The sequence below is a fragment of the Salvelinus alpinus genome, chromosome 39, assembly GCF_045679555.1.
Source record: "Salvelinus alpinus chromosome 39, SLU_Salpinus.1, whole genome shotgun sequence".
NCBI classification, from domain to species: domain Eukaryota; kingdom Metazoa; phylum Chordata; class Actinopteri; order Salmoniformes; family Salmonidae; genus Salvelinus; species Salvelinus alpinus.
The window spans coordinates 4571509-4591427 of record NC_092124.1 but is presented as its reverse complement, the minus strand read 5'-3'; the positions used below and the strand labels follow the sequence as shown (position 1 = coordinate 4591427).

Genomic DNA, 19919 nt, shown 5'->3' with positions numbered 1-19919 from the left:
TTTGGGGTTTTAGGCTGGGTTTCTGTACAGCACTTTGAGATAGCAGCTGATGTAAGAAGGGCTCTATAAATAAATTTGATTTGATGTCTTGATGTTTCGTCAATATATCCACATAATTTTACTCCATGATGCCATCTATTTTGTGAAGTGGACCAGTCCCTCCTGAAGCAAAGCACCCACACAACATGATGCTGCCACCCTCGTGCTTCACGGTTGGGATGGTGTTCTTTGGCTTGCAAGCCTCCCCCTTTTTCCTCCAAACATAACGATGGTCATTATGGCCAAACAGTTCTATATTTGTTTCATCAGACCAGAGGACATTTCTCCAAAAAGTACAATCTTTGTCCCCATGTGCAGTTGCAAAGCGTAGTCTGGCTTTTTTATGGCGGTTTTGGAGCAGTGGCTTCTTCCTTGCTGAGTGGCCTTTCAGGTTATGTCGATATAGGAGTCATTTTACTGTGGATATAAACTCAGCAAAAAAAGAAACGTTCCTTTTTCAGGACCCTGTCTTTCAAAGATAATTCGTAAAAATCTAAATAACTTCCCGGATCTGCATTGTAAAGGGTTTAAAACACTTTGAACCATAAACAATGAACCATAAACAATTAATGAACATGCACCGGTGGAACGGTCGAAAAGACACTAACAGCTAACAGATGGTAGGCAATTAAGGTCACAATTATGAAAACTTCGGACACTAAAAAGGCATTTCTACTGACTCTGAAAAACACCTAAAGAAAGATGCCCAGGGTCCCTGCTTATCTGTGTTAACCTGCCTTAGGCATGCTGCAAGGAGGCATGAGGACTGCAGATGTGGCCAAAATAAATTGCAATGTCGGTACTGTGAGACGCCTAAGACAGCGCTACAGGGAGACAGGATGGACAGCTGGTCGTCCTCGCAGTGGCAGACCACATATAACAACACCTGCACAGGGTCGGTACATCCGAACATCACACCTGCGGGACAGGTACAGGATGGCAACAACAACTGCTCGAGTTACACCAGGAATGCACAATCCCTCCATCAGTGCTCAGACTGTCCGCAATAGGCTGAGAGAGGCTGGACTGAGGGCTTGTAGGCCTGTTGTAAGGCAGGTCCTCACCAGACATTACCGGCAACAACGTCGCCTATAGGCACAAACCCACCGTCGCTGGACCAGACAGGACTGGCAAAAGTGCTCTTCACTGACGAGTCGCGGTTTTGCCTCACCAGGGGTGATGGTCGGATTCGCGTTTATCGTCGAAGGAATGAGCGTTACACCGAGCCCGCTCCAGAGTACAGGCATCGATTTGGAGGTGGAGGGTCCGTCATGGTCTGGGGTGGTGTGTCATAGCATCATCGGACTGAGTTTGTTGTCGTTGCAGGCAATCTCAACGCTGTGCGTTACAGGGAAGACATCCTCCTCCCTCATGTGGTACCCTTCCTGCAGGCTCATCCTGACATGTCCCTCCAGCATGACAATGCCACCAGCCATACTGCTCGTTCTGTGCATGATTTCCTGCAAGACAGGAATGTCAGTGTTCTTCCAGGGCCAGCGAAGAGCCCGGATCTCAATCCCATTGAGCACGTCTGGGACCTGTTGGATCGGAGGGTGAGGGCTAGGGCCATTCCCCCCAGAAATGTCCGGGAACCTGCAGGTGCCTTGGTGGAAGAGTGGGGTAACATCTCCCAGCAAGAACTGGCAAATCTGGTGCAGTCCATGAGGAGGAGATGCACTGCAGTACTTAATGCAGCTGGTGGCCACACCAGATACAGACTGTTACTTTTGATTTTGACCCCCCCTTTGTTCAGGGACACATTATTCCATTTCTGTTAGTCACATATCTGTGGAACTTGTTCAGTTTATGTCTCAGTTGTTGAATCTTGTTATGTTCATTCAAATATTAACACATGTTAAGTTTGCTGAAAATAAATGCAGTTGACAGTGAGAGGACAAGTTTTGATACTTTTGTACCGGTTTCCTCCAGCATCTTCACATGATCCTTTGCTGTTGTTCTGGGATTGCACTTTTCGCACCAAAGTACGTTCATCTCCAGGAAACCGAACTTCCTAAGCGGTATGACGACTGTGTGGTCCCATGGTGTTTATACTTGCGTACTATTGTTTGTACAGTTGAACGTGCTTTTTTCAGACGTTTGGAAATTTCTCCCAAGGATGAACCAGACTTGTGGAGGTCTACACTTTTTTTCTGAGGTCTTGGCTGATTTCTTTTGATTTTCCCATGATGTCATGCAAAGAGGCAATGTGTTTGAGGGTAGGACTTGAAATACATCCACAGGTACACCTCCAATTGACTCAAATTATGTCAATTAGCCTATCAGAAGCTTCTAAAGCCATGACATTGTTTTCTGGAATTTTACAAGCTGTTTAAAGGCATGGTCAACTTAGTGTATGTAAACTTCTGACCACTGGAATTGTGATACAGTGAACTATAAGTGAAATAATCTGTCTGTAAACAATTGTTGGAAAAATGACTTGTGTCATGCACAAAGTAGATGTCCTAAACGACTTGCCAAAACTATAGTTTGTTCACAAGAAATTTGTGGAGTGGTTGAAAAACGAGTTTTAATGACTCCAACCTAAGTGTATATAAACTTCCGACTTCAACTGTATGTTAGAGCACACTATTAGAAGTATAATGGCACCAAGATATTGTCTTTTTCATGTACGATTCTCGGATCACAAGGTCTTACAGGAGATGTTTTGGTCTACAAATGGCCGAAAACGGCCACTTTCATCATGATTTTCAAAATAATTGTTTGTGATAGAAATGTATAAAGCATGTCAAACATCCTTCCTCCCAATGAAGTTTATATTTGTGATTTGCCAGAACAATCTGAGATGCCCTAAATATTTTCTGCTTCCGCTGGTGTGTAATCGCCCTTTGCTGTTCGGCATCTCTTCCCTTCCATGGAATTCTGAACAATGAGAGGGCGATAATCAAAGGTGCAGGCAATGTCAGGACATGTAGGCATAGCAACAAAGGGACCAGTCAAGGTGCGTCTGGACATAACACCAGAGTGGCAGCTTGTAAGCAGTGTCCTGTTTTCACTGGAAGTGCTACCTTGTCCCAGACCTGCTGTTTCGACCCTGGCCTCTCTCTCTTTCTCTCTCTCTCTCTCTCTCTCTCTCTCTTCCCCCCCCCCCCCCCCCCGACCAGCTGTCTTGACCTTTGAATGCTCGAACTGGGGGGAAGGGGGAGGATTGGCTCCTAGTGCAAGAGTTGGCATGGTTCTAGCAGAATCCAACTGACCCAGTACCTTACCAGCTGGAGATGGCTCCCAGGGTAGATACGATTCAGGGGACCATTGCTCTGAAGAAGGCCTATAAGGTATCCAGAGCATGAGGAAAGCTGTGCCCCTGAGGTGAGGTTGGGTGGCTTCCCCGGTGTGAGGGGCATCCAGTGCAGGTGGCAGACGGCCCCCCCATAGCTGAAGACAGCAGGCCCACCGGGTCAGGAAATGGTTGGTACCCCAAGTCAGGTGGCTGAGACCCTAGCAGGGTGGGAGGCCTAGGGCCTTACAAGGCAGGGGACTCATAGCAGCTGCTACTAAGGTCACAAACTGAGACTTGGAACCTAACTGGGCATGAGACATACAGTAGTGCCTCGGACGAGAACAGGACACTACGGGTCAACTGAAGCTGACACTGCTAACAGACTGTGGACCCATGGCACAGACTAGTGGGACAGGAGACAGGTCAAGATACAGGGTGAGGTGTTTTTCATCACAAATAAAATATATGGAATTGGGGTTATGGTAATCTGATCCTAGATCTGTGGTTAAGGGAAACTGCTACCCCCAAAGAGCCAGAAAACACCAGGGGTGTATTCATTATGCCGATTATGTTGCAAAAGGCTTCTTAAGTGGAAGCAAAAGGAACAAACGGGGCGGGACCTACCCGAATTTGTCCAATGAAAACTCTAGTTTTGCTCTGTTTGCTTCCGTTTGGTTCTAAAAACGGTAAACGGTTTCCGTAATGAATTCACCCCTGTACGCCCCACCCAGTGTTCCACCCAATGACTGTATTTGAAGGTTCCACCAGGGTTGAGAAATTTTACATGATTTCCTTAAAAAATAAATAAATCACAAGGTTTCTGACGATGACTCTTATTTTTGTGTTCACGTTTTGAAGCGAGAGTACTTTGTTTAACGTCTCTGGGCGCACACAGGTGCTACCAGTGAGTGGACTAGTTCGTTTTGCATGTACCGGTTTCCCAGGTGGGTGGCTATTTAATATAGGGCCCAATGAAATGGTCTACAATGTGCACACCCCGCCCATTGATACAAGGTAAACGTTAGGTGGAAAGATTTGTAAAAAAAAAAAGAAAATTGTAAACAAAAAACTGAAATCAATTGTGTTCCTGACATTTAATGCTAAGGCGAAGAACTTTGATTGGGAAAGTTGTGGCTTGATAGCTACGTTTGTCATGTTACTTTCATTTTTTTAAGCAAAAGTAAATGTCCAGTCTGATAGTCGGATGTTGAAGTTGTCAAGGTATAGTAGCCCAAGGAAATTGCGTCAGTTTTTCTTCGACATATTGATAAAGGTTGGTTGATTGTATGCCTCATTAATTAACTAGCTATACGAGCATAATAAAGTGTATTTTTATTGCAAAACTTGAGTTGATTAGCTGCTCAAGGCATCGACTCTCGGTCGACGGTCGTTAGCGCCGAGGTGGATCCGCCTGTCATTGTCGTGAGTGCGGTGTGTGATGCTGCACTTTAGCGCCAGGCTGTGCTGTGTTGTTAGGCCGCTAGCGACTTATTGGTGATTTTGCACTGACAGTGTTAAATGTGTAAAGTGTAGTCATTGCAAATTGTGTAGTAGTAACTAGTATCCCTCTAGCTTCATGCCAAAGTTTGGATGGAAACGTCGTCTTGCTCTCGACAAGACTGGCTATGCCGTTAACGTTAGCTACTGTAACTAGTTTAGCGAATGCTACCTGTTTAGCGCGACGTTTGCAAGCTAGCTAGGAAGCTAATCTCTTGTTAACATCACTAGCAGTAGTTGTTCTCCAACAACTTATCCAGCTTAGCTAGCTAAGTTGCTGATATGACTTGCTATATCAATTTACGCAATATAATACTGTTAACCAAAGCCAGGCAGTTGACACTGACAGGTAGGCTAGTGTCATTGATTGTTGCCCAAAGCCCGGTAGATGGCGATATCGAAATTACTCAATATCGTCATCTGCCGGCCTTTGGGTTATGCTGATTTGTAGTGACTTTCGAAACTGTTCTGACTTGACACTGACAGCATACGTGGTCTTCTAGTATGTATCCCAAGTATGTATGGATTAGTTGGCTAGTAAATAGTCTGTAGATTTTCCCATGCCATTTCCATGTTGTCTTACTGTTTTTCATCTCCCTAGGCTCCAATCTACTAGCCTACTGTGGAGGCTCAGACTGTCGTAATGTCGGAGGCCAAGGCACTCACCCCGACTCCGGCTGGAGACACATACAAAGGATGGCTATTCAAATGGACGAATTACATCAAGGGCTACCAGCGACGATGGTTTGTCTTGAGCAACGGTTTACTATCCTACTACAGGTAAGAATGGGGCGAGATGGGGTGGCATGACGTAGTACCTCTTCGTATCCTCTGTAACAGATAAGACTAACAGTTACCAGAAATCTTTGCTGCCTGCAATTCAGGGCCGTTCCTGCTTGTGGGCATTGCTGCATCTGCAGGAACCCCTCTTTATACTTCTATTGGTCCATTTTTAAGCTAGGACTCCAGTACACAGGCAGGAGGCAGGGTGCTCCAGTACAGTAGGTGGCGGTAATGCACCATAACATTGGATGCCAACCGCAGATAAACCCCACAGAAGAAGAGGCGGGGGCGACAACGTCGGTAGCTAGCTAGGACAAAGGTAGACTGTGTCCTTCGCCTCTGCCTGTCTGGCACTGTTTTCCCGCAGTTCTGTTAACAACGGCGAGGGCAGGTGTTCGACAAGTGGGAGTGAAGGACACTGTTCTAGCTAGTTAGTTAGCTAGCTAGGACTCCGGTGCAGCAGGTGGGATAAGTAGCTAGCTAGCACGCCAGTAGACAGTGTACTGCACCCCGCCTGTTGGGCCATGCTTTCCAGCAGTTCTGTTAACAAGGGCAGGTGTTTGTGCCAGTTGGAGCGAAGGACACAGTGCTAGCTAGCTTGTTAGCTAGGACGACTCTGGTACACAGCAGGCGGGGGCGACACCGGTAGCTAGGTCCTAGGATACCGGTAGACAGTGTCCTTAGCCCCTGACAAACTCTGATAATACTTTAATTTTTTATTTGAACCACATTTTAATCGCCTAGACAATCAAGGGAAATCCCAAATAACAATAGTGTCACACAAGCATGAAGATGTCGTGCTCGAGGTGGGGGCGTTCCTGCAGATGCCGTAATGCCCCCATGCAGGAACGGCCAGAATTGCGGGCCGCAATCACACGCTATTGGAAAAATCTAGAAGAATGTCATTGTTATCCAGGGATATGGCTATGGTCATTTTTCCACTGTCAATGTATAAACGGTTACATTATAGCTGTGATTTGCTCTGTGTTGTGTTGACATTTCCCCTGCACTATAAGGTGAATACAACTTGCTCCTTTATATGCCTATCATGAGTTTTGACTATGGCGCACAGTATCATAAAGGAATTGAAGCTAGAGGTCATTGTGGAGTCCCTGTTTAACTCTTTGCCATTTAATGGTGTAACAATATTGCATGACTCATCTTCGTTTTGCTTGCAACAAAGACGTGTGTCTGAATGCTTGGCCTGTTTTCGGCCCTGTGGGGGAGTCATCATGTCTTCACTGGGCTGTGTAATATGAGTTGTGTTTGTTTAATGAGTTTTGGAGACACATGTTGCTGTGTACCATTCACCTCCCACTCCAAGCACGCTGTGTGTGTTGTGAACAGTACTGTTTGCCTAACAATTTAGAATCTGGTGATAAGCACGTCCAACAATTCACACACTTTTCATGTTCCTCTCTCTGAGTCTTGTTTTCTCTCAAATAACTTGCCAAGAGTGCATTTAGCGAGACATTTGCACAAAGGTTTTTGCAATCATGCAAAATTGCCAAACCAGAATGTTAAAATGTTTTTCCAACACTAGGCTAGATTGTCCCTGAGATAGCATAGCTGTATTGGACAGATTCCTTTGTTCCATATGAACAAATTAGTTAGGCAACAATAGCCAATATTCCAGACTGGACCATCAGAGTCAGCTGGTTTCTATTGCCACGCTTCCATGTAATCTAAGTATTGGGTCCCCACTCCTCTGCTGGTGTAATCATAATGGTTCCTGGTTAAACTGGCTGTAATCAGAGACCTTTACTTAATGGAATGTAAAATTAAACAATGTGGAACAGAGAGCATTGTTGTCCAAAATTAGTTTACTCAATTTTGCTCCAACTAGCCTAAAGCTTCCCTAGTCTGAACATATTCCCTAACCTCTTTCCCTGTTTCTGGTGTTTGCAGACCAACAGAAACCAGTTAGGCGTAATTAAAGTGATGTCTTCATCTTGGCTTCCAGTAGGTGTAGAGAAGCTTCTGCTGTATTGCTTCCTATATGGTTCCTTCAGATGAGCAAACACTGAAGAGGATCTGGTTAGGGGGCTAGGAGTTGTTTTCGGACCAACCATGCAAGCAGGAGTTGGAGCTGGTTCAGGAGTTGGAGCTGGTTAAACCCACCCTTCTCTCTCGCTCTGTTTCTCCCCAGGACCCAGGCAGAGATGGGCCACACGTGCCGGGGCACCATCAACCTGGCCACGGCCAACATCGCGGTGGAGGACTCGTGCAACTTTGTCATCTCTAACGGCGGGGCGCAAACCTACCACCTGAAGGCCAGCTCTGAGGTGGAGCGGCAGCGCTGGATCACCGCCCTGGAGCTGGCCAAGGCCAAGGCTGTCCGCAATCAGGCCGAGTCTGGTGAGGGAGGGAGGAGAGGAAAAAGGAGGAGGGAGAGGAAGGGATTTGTCTGGGTAGAACGGTCTGTGATGGGTACAGAGAGAGGGAAAGGGAAGGAGGATTGAGCGGGGTGTCTGAGTGGAGTGTATACTGTATGTGTTTGTTCATGTTCCTTTGAGAAAGAGGTGGTTATGGAGAGAGAACATGTTTTTTTCTTAAGAATTACAGTTTACTGTATAACCCCCAGTTAGATTGAGGGGGTGGGGCTATCATTCTGACATAATGTATTTTTTTCTTCATATACTGTACCAGTCAAAAGTTTGGACACCTACTCATTCCAGGGTTTTTCTTTATTTTTACTATTTTCTACATTGTAGATAACATGGAATCATGTAGTAACCAAAAATATTTGAGATTCTTCAAAGTAGCCACCCTTTGCCTTGATGACAGCTTTGCACACTCTTGGTATTCTCTAAACCAGCTTCATGAGGTAGTAGTCACCTGGAATGCATTTAAATTAGCAGGTGTGCCTTATTTAAAAGTTAATTTGTGGAATTTCTTTCCTTAATGCGTTTGAGCAAATCAATTGTGTTGTGACAAGGGAGGGCTATCTTCTGTATACCTCCCCATATTTGGTAAAAGACCAAGTCCATATTATGGAAGAACAGCTCAAAAAAGCAAAGAGAAACGACAGTCCATCATTACTTTAAGACATGAAGGTCAGTCAATCCGCAAAGTGCTGTCGTAATAACAATCAAGCACTATGATGAAACTGGCTCTCATGAGGACCATCACAGGAAAGGAAGACCTAGAGTTACCTCTGCTGCAGAGGATAAGTTCATTAGAGATACCAGCCTCAGAAATTGCAGCCCAAATAAATGCTTCACAGAGTTCAAGTAACAGACAGATCTCAACATCAACTGTTCAGAGGAGACTGCGTAAATCAGGCCTTCGTGGTCAAATTGCTGCAAAGAATCCACTACTAAAGGACACCAATAATAAGCAGAGACTTATTGGGCCAAGAAACACCACCAATGGACATTAGAGCGATGGAAATCTGTCCTTTGGTCTGATGAGTCCAGATTTTTGGTTCCAACCGCAGTGTCTTTGTGAGCCGCGGAGTAGGTTAACAGAACTCTGCATATGTGGTTCCCACCGTGAAGCATGGAGGAGGAGGTGTGGGGGGGCCACAGCATTCTGCAGCGATACGCCATCCTATCTGATTTGCGCTTAGTGTGACTATCATTTGTTTTTCAACAGGACAATGACCCAACAATGAGTATTCAAAACTGTTGGAAAAGCATTCCAGTTGAAGCTGGTTGAGAGAATGCCAAGAGTGTGCAAAGCTGTCATCAAGGCAAAGGGTGGCTACTTTGAAGAATCTAAATATTTGTATTTGTTTAACACTTTTTTGGTTACTACATGATTCCCATATGTGTTTTTCATAGTTTTGAAGTCATAACTATTATTCTACAATGTAGAAAAAGAAAGAACCCCTGGAATGAGTAGGTGTCCAAACTTCTGACTGGTACTGTATATTATAGCGTGTGTGTGTTAAACCCTTTCCTTTCTCTTCTTCTTCTCCAGATGACTCTGGTGATGAGTGTCCCACGTCACCCCCTACCTCGGGACAAGGCGGAGGGGCACGTAACTCTAACTCAGAGGTACAGTCCACACTACGCACTCTGGGCAGCAAGGTAGAAGACCTGAGCACCTGCAACGACCTCATCGCCAAGCACGGCTCTGCCCTCCAAAGGTCAGGGGTCAACCCATCACGCTCACACATAAACAACTGGTTGAATCCCCATGTATAGACACCGATAGTAATAGAACAAGATAACTTTGCCCACATCCATAGAACACATCAATGGTTGCAAAAAGCTATTGTTCTGTGCTATCCTTACAAGCACATATTAACTGGTTGGCCAACTAAGTGCTAAAATTTTGTTATGGACCAGATATTTGTCTTGGTTGCAGAGTCGTCTGAGTGAATAAACAAATTGCAAACACTACATACAAAAGGGATGGGTTGAGGGGATGGGTTGAAGGGACTGGCTGACTCTCCTTGGCTGTGCCTCTGTCCTAGGTCCCTGTCAGAGCTGGAGGGGGTGCGGCTGGGAGCCGACACGGATGGCAAGATCCGGCAGGTGACGGAGAGAGCCACGTTGTTCCGCATCACCTCCAACGCCATGATCAACGTACGTGTTGTTTTTGTAGTGTGCGAAGGCGACACTGGTTTACAAAGCATCGTACATAGAATACAGTCAAGGTCTAATAAATCAGTGTAATAATTTAGTAAAGACCTTGTTCTAGCTGAAGCCCACCGTACGAGACATCTGTATCTTGACTGTTACACAAACATTTACAAGGCTTTGTGGTATAGTATGAATGTTCTAAAAGTGTTTCTGTGACGTTTCCCTGACATTTCTCTGTTTCCCCTAACGTTCTTCCCCCCCAGGCGTGCAGAGACTCCCTGGCAGAGACCCACCGTACTGTTTTTGGTATTTGTATAAAATGTACCTCTAACGTTTCTCCCCCCAGGCGTGCAGAGACTTCCTGTCCCTGGCCCAGGCCCACAGTAAACGGTGGCAGAAAGCCTTGCATTCGGAGCGGGACCAGAGGATAAGGCTGGAGGAAACATTGGAGCAGCTAGCCAAGCAGCACAACCACCTGGAGAGGGCCTTTAGAGGGGCCACCGTACTGCCCCTCTCCCAGAGCAACCCCGCCTTGGACAGCAAGAGTAAGGCATCACCTCTGACCCCGAACGATCTGTTACATTAACTCTTTGACCCCTGAACTTTAACCCCGAAACTGCAAACTGGCTGTTAGCCTGCTAGTTAAGTCAACCACTGAATCTACAACCTGCTCTCATTCATAATATTTTGTTTTCTCCCTCTCTCAGGTTCGGGCTCAGCAAAGGGTGACGCGAGCGACGAGGATGATGAGAATGAGTTCTTTGACGCTATGGAGGACCCGGCGGGGTTCATCACTGTACCGGCCGACCCCAAGTATCATAGGTCAGCACGCCTCTACCTTTCTTTTTACTCTCTGTTTCTTGCTCTCTTTCTTTCTCTCGCTCAACCTCTTTTTCTCAATACAAATGGCATGGCATTTTATGAGCGATTTTAAACTGAGCTTTTAGAAGGCAAACTGTAATTGGTCAAATGTATTTCTTTCTCTCTATATCTGTTTCTTTCTCCTCCACCCAGAAGGTCAGGAAGTAACGTCAGTTGTCTCAGCACTGAAACTGGAATTGATGACCAATCAGTGAGTCTGTCACTGTGTTTTGAAATGTCTTTTTTTATTTTTTATTACTTGCTTTAGGATGTCCCTTGAAATAAAAAAATGTGTTTGTGTTCTGCCCTCTTCTTTGGCCGCCCCCAGCTTTGTGACGAGCAGTCGTTGGGGTCCAATCCGGAGTCGCCGCAGTCCCTGGAGGTTGAGCCAGTGAGGAAGAGGCGGACCAAAATCCCAGACAAGCCCAACTATTCTCTGAACCTCTGGAGCATCATGAAGAACTGCATCGGCAAGGAGCTCTCCAAGATCCCCATGCCTGTAAGAAACACACACGTGTGTGGTTGTGTGTGACTATAGACTATTGCAGCACACCCTAACCGTTGCTTTCAGCTCTGTGCATTGTATTGAACGAGGGCAATCGGGAGAGAACATCTTTCTGGAATGAAATGCATCGACAGGTAACTTCCAAAATAAAGGAAACACTCTACTTGAGTAAATTAGGGATACAAAGTATATTGAAAGCAGGTGCTTCCACACAGCATGGTTCCTGAGTTTATTAAGCGGTTAAGGAGCATAGTGGGTTTAAAGTGTGTGAGACAGCGTTTTCCATCAACAAAACATGTTGGAATGTTTCATGGAAGGATGGTGTTGCATCCCTCCAATAGAGTTTCAGACACTTGCAGAATCAATGCTAAGGCGCATTGACACTTCATGCCAGTGTTTCCTTTCTTTTGGCAGTTACCTGTATTTTTCCCTAACCCTTTCCATTCTAAGTTTCCTTTCTCTCCCCCTTTTCTCCCCATTTATCTCAGGTGAACTTCAACGAACCAATTTCCATGCTCCAGCGTCTATCCGAGGACTTAGAGTACTACGACCTCCTAGACAAGGCGGCTAAATGCCAGAGCTCTCTGGAGCAGCTGTGCTACGTGGCTGCCTTCACCGTATCGTCCTACTCCACTACGGTCCACCGCACAGGGAAACCCTTCAACCCCCTACTGGGGGAGACCTACGAACTGGACCGGCTGAGGGAGAGCGGCTACCGCTCACTGTGTGAACAGGTAAAAAAGGGAGTGGGGCGACAGGGGAAAGACTGGTAGGAACGAGAGGGACGGGAGCAATGGGGGAATGACTGGTTGGGAAAGAGAGGAATTGGAAAAACAGAAGGGGGAGGGAGGGCTACAGGTTCAAATGGGTGAGGGGCTAAGAGAGGGAGTGGGCAGAGAGCGAGTATTGGAGAAGAAGCTTTGCATCTACAGTGGCTATATGTTTTTAAAAACCAATACACATTCAATAAACCACAAATTGACATCACAAGAATTTGATCGTATCAATCCGGTTTATTGCAACTAGGAGACCCCTCCAGAACAAAAGCAGAGAAGGCCCTTAAGTATTAATCTCCCAGCATCAAATGTTCTGTAAACACCAGCCCGAGAGGCTTGCAGGAAGTCACCGCGTCAGCTGCTACAGTGTCACAGATACATCACTGTCCTCGAATCCAGTCTGGTGTCAAACATTAACCATAACATTCAACACTGGCAGACATTCGATACTGGCAGTTAAACAGGTCAAAGGTAAGAAGATAAGTACTTGGTTACAACAGATAATTATAAACTAACAAGTGAACTACTTAATTAGATATATTACTTAAACATACAGTACCAGACAAAGGTTTGGACACCTACTCATTCAAGGCTTTTTCTTTATTTTTTACTATTTTCTACATTATAGAATAATAGTAAAGAAATCAACACTGAAATAACACATGGAATCATGTTGTAACCAAAAAAGTGTTAAACAAATCAAAATATATTTGAGATTCTTCAAAGTATTCACCCTTTGCCTTGATGACAGCTTTGCACACTCTTGGTATTCTCAACCAGCTTCACCGGGAATGTTTTTCCAACAGTCTTGAAGGAGTTCCCACATATGCTGAGCATTTGTTGGCTGCTTTTCCTTCACTCTGCGGTCCAACTCATCCCAAACCATCTCTATTGGGTTGGGGGATTGTGGAGGCCAGGTCATCTGATGCAGCACTCCATCACTCTCCTTCTTGGTCAAATAGCCCTTACACAGCCTGGAGGTGTGTTGGGTCATTGTCCTGTTTGCAGCAATTCAACCATGAAGGCCTGATCCACACAGTCTTCTCTGAACTGTTGTCTGTTACTTGAACTCTGAAGCATTTATTTGGGCTGCAATTTCTGTGGCTGGTCATTTTAATGAACTTATCCTCTGCAGCAGAGGTAACTCTGGGTCTTCCCGGAGTCGATGAACAGCATTCTTACATAGGTATTCCTCTTGTCCAGATGGGTTAGGGCAGTGTGATTGCGTCGTCTGTGGACCTATTGGGGCGGTAAGCAAATTGGAGTGGGTCTAGGGTGTCAGGTAGGGTGGAGGTGATATGGTCCTTGACTTGTCTCAAAGCACTTCATGATGACGGAAGTGAGTGCTACGGGGCGATAGTCATTTAGCTCAGTTACCTTCGCTTTCTTGAGAACAGGAACAATGGTGGCCATCTTGAAGCATGTGGGAACAGCAGACTGGGAAAAGGATTGATTGAATGTGTCCATAAACACACCAGCCAGCTGGTCTGAGCATGCTCTGAGCATGCTCTGAGGATGCGGCTGGGGATGCCGTCTGGGCCGGCAGCCTTGCGTGTTTTAACACATTTACACAGAGGGCATCGATGGGTAGTGGTACCTCTAGAAACAGCCAGTCTCAAGACTTCTAGCCCTGTCCATCACCTGTGGTGCTGAAACGTTCCCTTCTGCTGTAGCACGTTCCAATAGTACGCCACATAATACCCATAAAACCACGGAAATGGTTCCAATGGTTTTTCCGCCATTCATGTTTCACATTGTGTATTTTACAAAAAAATTGAATTAACTGTGTGTTTGGTGTAGACTTACCTTTTGCGTGACGTTTTGATAGCCGTGAGTTTTATCAATATTGAGTGCCTCAATTGACACAAAAAAAATTGCTATGCTAATTATTGATAAAGTTACCTTGTCCAAGAGATTTGCAGTTATCAAAACGTCATGCCAGGGTTAAGCCTACACAAAACACAAACCTTAGTTTGTTAGAATTAGTTCTAAAATCCCAATGGAAAAAGGAATGTTCAAAAAAACGATTGGAACTGATTTCCGGGTTTTATGACTCATACTGTGGTACTCAATTCCCTGAGAGGAAAACACCCTAGTGTCAGCTGTGGGGAAACAACGGCTCTCTTTATTCACACACTTACACTTTAAATACATTTTTACATATGTTGTTTTTATCCCAGCACAACCACATCTGGACTCAAGTAATCGGCTAATCATCAAGCCATTAATTAGTCGAATCAGGTGTTTTAGTGCACAGTTTAAAAATGGTACCCTGTGGGTCCCCAGGACCGGAGTTGCAAAACACTGTGCTTCGTGATTTAATTGTAATATCGCCCTACCCAATCCTCCATCTCTTTATCCAGGTGAGTCACCACCCGCCTGCAGCGGCTCATCATGCCATCTCAGAGAGAGGCTGGACCCTCCGACAGGAGATCTCCCTCGCCAGCAAGTTCAGGGGAAAATACCTCTCTATCATGCCTCTGGGTAAGGCAGTGTGTGAGGACTGATGGTTGCCAGCCAATGTTTCCATCACGCTCAATCTTTGTTTAGTTGGCATTTGACATGTTTTACTATGGTGTAATCGTCTTCCACAGGCTCTATCCAATGTATGTTTGAGAAGAGCAACAATCACTACTCGTGGAAGAAAGTCACTACAACAGTACACAACATCATTGTGGGCAAATTGTGGATCGACCAGGTAAGAAAAATATCACACACGATGGCTATATCTGTTAAAGTGACATTATCATGCCACAATCTTTGCAATAGACACATGCAGAACCTACTGTGTTAGATGTTAGACCAATTCCAAAAAACATTCCAGATTTATTTTAAAGAATTCCATTCTCTTTCTGTGTTTCTCAGTCGGGCGAGATAGACGTGGTGAACCACCGGACCGGCGACCGCTGCCATCTCAAGTTCGCCCCGTACAGCTACTTCTCCAGAGACGTGGCCAGGAAGGTGACTGGTGTGGTGACAGACAAGGAGGGTAAGGCCCACTATGTGCTGTCAGGGACGTGGGATGAGAAGATGGAGTTCTCCAGGGTGATGCAGAGTAATAAGGGCGAGAACGGCACCGAGGGCAAACAGAAGACCGTCTACCAGACGCTCAAAGCCAAGGAGCTCTGGAAGAAGAACCCACTACCGTGAGTAGAGTGTGGGGGTGGGTGTGTTTTTTTTGTTTTTTTTTGCTGAAGAGGTGCAGCAAACGAAAAAGACATTTGGTGTGTCAAAGAACACCCCTTTTTCAATCATCTCACCTCTGTTGCTTGGTCTGTCTCTTTCTCCTATGTGTCTCTTCCACTTCCTCCTCCTTTCTCTCTCTCCTTATTTCCCATCCTCTCTCTTCCTACCATCTGCAGTGAGGGTGCGGAGACCATGTACTACTTCTCGTCGCTGGCGCTGACGCTCAACGAGCCCGAGGAGGGCGTGGCGCCCACCGACAGCCGGCGACGGCCCGACCAGCAGCTGATGGAGGCGGGCCGGTGGGACGAGGCCAACGCCGAGAAGCAACGGCTGGAGGAGAAGCAGAGGAGCGTCCGCCGCGAGAGGGAGCGAGAGGCCCAGCGCGCAGCCAACCTGCCTGAGGAGGGGGCAGAGGGGGTGGAAGTAGCGGAGGACGGTGAGAAAGAGGGAAGGGGCGAGGGAAGGCGGTGCAAGAAGGGCTACATCCCAGTTTATCTCCTTCCTCCCAAAGTGTTCACTTGTTGACTTTCCTGTACTTATTTGAAAGGAAATGACTGGTTTAAGAAACATGGTGGAGACACCCACTAACTGATGTCTCACCAATCCTATGTTGGAAGTAGTAAACAAGTGCACACTTGAGGATATTATTGGGACATGCCCAAGATGGGAGCAAGATCGATTTCTTGTGCTTGTGAGTAAGCAAATACTCCCCATTAACGTGAATGAGGAGTCTGGTCTCTTTGGCTTCTATTGTAATTAGAGAAGGGAAAAGGAGATGGAGGCAGGTTGGAGGAAAGACAAAGTGAGTGTGTCGTCCCAGAGCTGTCTGTGTTCATAGTCTACCTGTCTGTCCCTTTCTCTTGTATATATCTGTCTGTCTTTCACATGTTTGTCTGTCTCTCTGTCCCGCAAGCTGTCATTGAGGACTCTTTCATCACTGACTCGCCTTTGAAAAGCAAGTACTCCTCTCTTCCCCCTATTGTCTCACTCTACCTTTACTCTCACACACACAATCCGTTCCACTTTTCACAAGGTAGGTGTATGTAATACCTCTGACGATCCATCATATCCCGCTTTCTTTATTCATTCATCCATCCATCCTTGGTTTGTGCTGTGTTCAGCCGATGCAGTGGAGATTGGTACGGAAGCGAGCCAGGCTTCGGACGAAAGCAAGTACCACAAACTCCCCCCTTTCCTCCGTCCATCTGTGTCCTTATAGCACACTCCCTCGCTTTCTCCACCCTTTCGCTCTCTTATTCCCTCTCTTTCTGACACTTGATCCTTTTATCACTTTCCGTTTAGTGTGTGTATACAAAGGTAATTAGCTAGCTTTTTTGTGACGCAAATATGCTTGTCAATCAATACCAGGGTCGTGTTCATTAGTGCACACTGTAGCAAAACGTTTTGCAACAAAACAAGTTCCTTATTTGACAAGTTCAGGTAGTCCCTTGCTGTTTTGGGATGTTTTTCTACCTAAGGTGTCTAGTGAATACAACCCAGATTTCCAGGCTATGCCTAGAAATGACTTATTATTGTGCTGTGGAATTCACATTTGAATTCTAATACTCAAGAGGAATGTTTAAATGGATATGCAGCAATGTCCTGTGGTAGCAAACAGCTCAGTAGTGTAATTAAAATAGACTAGCTTTAATTTTTCACATCACACCAGTAAGTATCATCGTATATTAAATATATTTATTTGGTTAAGTTGTAGGTTCTTTTTTTCTCCCTCTTCTTTTCATAATTTCATTTCTTTCTGTCAATTTTTCATGTTCCTCTCTCCCCCTTCAGCGGACCCTGACGATTCTCCACCTCACACTCCAAGCAAGTAGCCCTCTACTCTTTTCCTCTCTATATCACTGTCTTTCTATCCTCACACTCACATTCTCATCTGTCAGTCTTCCCTTTTGCAGCCCCACGTGGTCCGCCCCTCTCAGAGTATCAAAGCAAGTATTCATTGTTCGGGACACACACGCACCATGATTTCATTCTCACACCTTTTTTTAGATACATTTTCCACATCAGCCATCATTCATATATTTCCATTTGCCCCCCCCCCCCCCCCAGTGGATGACATGGAAGGTCATTATGGAGCTGCTGTCAAAAGCAAGTAACACCAGTGCTGTTCGTTCTCACGCTCCTTCTTTCTCTGTTATTTGTCTGTAGTTTGTCTCCTTCCTCTTAGACGCTCTAGTAGTTGCAGTATAACTTGGTTGAGAAATACTAGTTCCCAAAGTCTTACGGTGGGCATGTGTCAAATCTTGTAGCACTAGAAATTATAACTGGTAACTATTGTAGCTAGACACCACCATACTGCTGCAATGTTGTCCTTGTCATCCTAATGTTCTGCTTCTCCAGGATCATACCAAAGAGGGATGAGCCAATACTGTCAATCATTGCTCAAGCAGTGACTGAAAAACCCCTGACCTCATCCTTCTTTTATATGGTCTTGATGCAGAAGTCCCTTTCCCAAAGCTTCCATGGCAGGTCCTCAACATCTATGGTTCTTTCAATGGATTAAATGGCTTTCTTTTTCTCTTATTTCCGTCAGGTGTCCACCAGGACAACTATGAGGCGATGTGGTTCGAGCGGACCGAGGACACCGTCACAGGAGAGTCCATGCACGTCTACAAGGGGGGCTACTGGGAAGCGAAGGACCACGGCAGCTGGGACATGTGCCCCGATATATATTGACCCCCCCCCCCCCCCCATCAGCAAATTGTACTAACCCAGGCATTTGGAATATGGAAGGCCACAAGCCGCCCTTTTCCCCAATTGAAGAAGGGGCAGCCTGGGTATCGACCCTGTTTAACCCCAACCCTCCCTCTTTCAGGATAGATTTTGGGTTGTAATGCCCCCTACCGCTCCCCTATCACTCTCTGTGGGGATGGTGTGCACAGGGGCAGTGAGACCCTGCAGGACAGTGCAACCGGATAGGGGGACAGACCTGCTTTCTTCTGCCTTCATCTTCGGTGTAGGGTCCGTTTCTCCTAGATGCTGATCTGGGGTCCGTTTTGCATTTCCCACCATTGGGGGAGCCGAAGTTGATCCTAGATCTGTAGCTAGGGAAAACGTCACCCCCGACGCTTCAGCTTCACTACAATGATTAGATATCTCCCTTTAGAGCCACTGCCACTGGATAGGCCTTTGTCTTTCTCTCCATCTCTTCCTTTGCCGCTCTCTTTCTCATCGTTCTCTCACACTTCATCTCTTGCTATGTTAGTCTGTGGAAAAGACTGGGGGCAGATAGGTGGTCTGGTTGATAGATTCTAGCGATTTAACACTAACTCTACCTTGCTCCTCTTCCAAAGGATATGGACTAAACGCATACAGACATGAACAGTTTGTGTGAGTATGTGAAGAGGGGGGGTTATAATAGCAATGGGTTGGTGCTTATGTCTGCTTTGAGGCTGCCAGATTGTCAAAGCTTCACAAATGCTGTTAAGAGGTGTGTGTCCTCCAGAACTTGGTGACATCACATTAGCTCCTCTGCTGCTTGGCACAAGGATAGTTTGGGCTTGGAGCCTGTTTTCCATCTCAAAGCAGCGTAATCGTCTAAATGAAGGATGTATCGACATTAAGTACTATTTAAACAGTTCCTACTACACCCTACATCCCAAAGACAACTTCCACCTCTTCCAACAGCAAAACAATCTAGTGTAGCGTATAGTTTTTTTATTAGGGTTAGTGTGTGAAGCAGACTTGATCGTAACATTGGAATGGTGGGTGTGTCCAAAATAGCACCCTATTCCCTATATAGTACACTTCTTTTGACCCCCTATAGGCAGTGTTCAAAAGTAGTGCACTATAAATTAATAGGGATTCAGGGTGTGTGAGGTCACTCTTAATCTACATGAACTAAAGTGTGTGTGCAGCGCTAGTACAGAATGTGAGCTTGAGTGCGAGGTTTGAGTTCTAAAAATAAATCTTATTTTCAAGTGTACTTAATGTTTGAGTGTGAGGAAAAATGAAACAGATTGCTAATATGTGTATATATATCAAATGAAGTAATAATTAGTGCTTTTAATGATATTGATAGTAATTGTGTTTAAGGTCAGAGAGAACTCCCATTTTTCTCCCTAAACTGGGTTGTGTCAATTTGTTTGATCACTTCTGTGTTGTCCTAATCCCTGGCCCTGTACAACGTGACTGAACAGTTGTGAGCCAACAGTTTGTTTGCACAAGTTACACTGCTGTGAAGACCACAATGGTTGTAAAAAGTGCAAATGCAAACTGTTGCTTCACAAAAATATCAGTATCAAAACCATTCATGCGTTGTACCAGAGTTTATACTGGACCCATCTTAAGAGGTCAATTAGTTATTATACTGCCATATTGTTTGTCTTTTTTTCAATAATTTCATTTTGTTCCTCTATTCATCATACTTTCCTATCTTTATGACCATTCATTCTCTCTTATGGATCTTGGTCAGTGCACTGTGGTGCTCTGAGTGTAACAGCATCGGAGGATGATTGTAATAAAGCCTGACTGGAGAAGTGCAC

At 45.5% G+C, this 19919-nt stretch overlaps 1 protein-coding gene across 12 annotated transcripts; it reads left to right on the top strand.

Annotated features, from left to right (window-relative positions):
• The first annotated feature begins 3605 nt into the window (after positions 1-3605).
• On the top strand, positions 3606-19918 carry LOC139566899 (oxysterol-binding protein 1-like). 12 transcript variants are annotated; one of them, XM_071388266.1, is made up of 19 exons: positions 3606-3712; positions 5376-5554; positions 7707-7915; positions 9482-9650; positions 9981-10092; positions 10436-10634; positions 10797-10911; positions 11104-11161; positions 11279-11449; positions 11944-12189; positions 14595-14715; positions 14826-14929; positions 15097-15377; positions 15594-15853; positions 16331-16372; positions 17209-17241; positions 17331-17363; positions 17485-17523; positions 17969-19918. In XM_071388266.1, the coding sequence occupies exons 2-19, from the start codon at positions 5418-5420 to the stop codon at positions 18109-18111; spliced, it is 2472 nt and encodes an 823-aa protein (XP_071244367.1). In that variant the 5' UTR covers positions 3606-3712; positions 5376-5417; the 3' UTR covers positions 18112-19918. The 12 variants fall into 12 exon arrangements, with proteins under 12 accessions (XP_071244367.1, XP_071244368.1, XP_071244365.1 ...); XM_071388267.1 differs by lacking the exon at positions 3606-3712 and adding an exon at positions 4092-4221; XM_071388264.1 differs by lacking the exon at positions 3606-3712 and adding an exon at positions 4124-4291.
• Position 19919: the final 1 nt, after the last annotated feature.

Excerpts from the sequence above, each read along its gene's own strand:
- LOC139566899 (XM_071388266.1), top strand. The coding sequence starts at position 5,418 with ATGTCGGAGGCCAAGGCACTCACCCCGACTCCGGCTGGAGACACATAC. Across the intron at positions 11,162-11,278 it reads CTGGAATTGATGACCAATCA|CTTTGTGACGAGCAGTCGTT; the intron begins GTGAGTCTGTCA and ends GGCCGCCCCCAG. Across the intron at positions 16,373-17,208 it reads CACTGACTCGCCTTTGAAAA|CGGACCCTGACGATTCTCCA; the intron begins GCAAGTACTCCT and ends CTCCCCCTTCAG.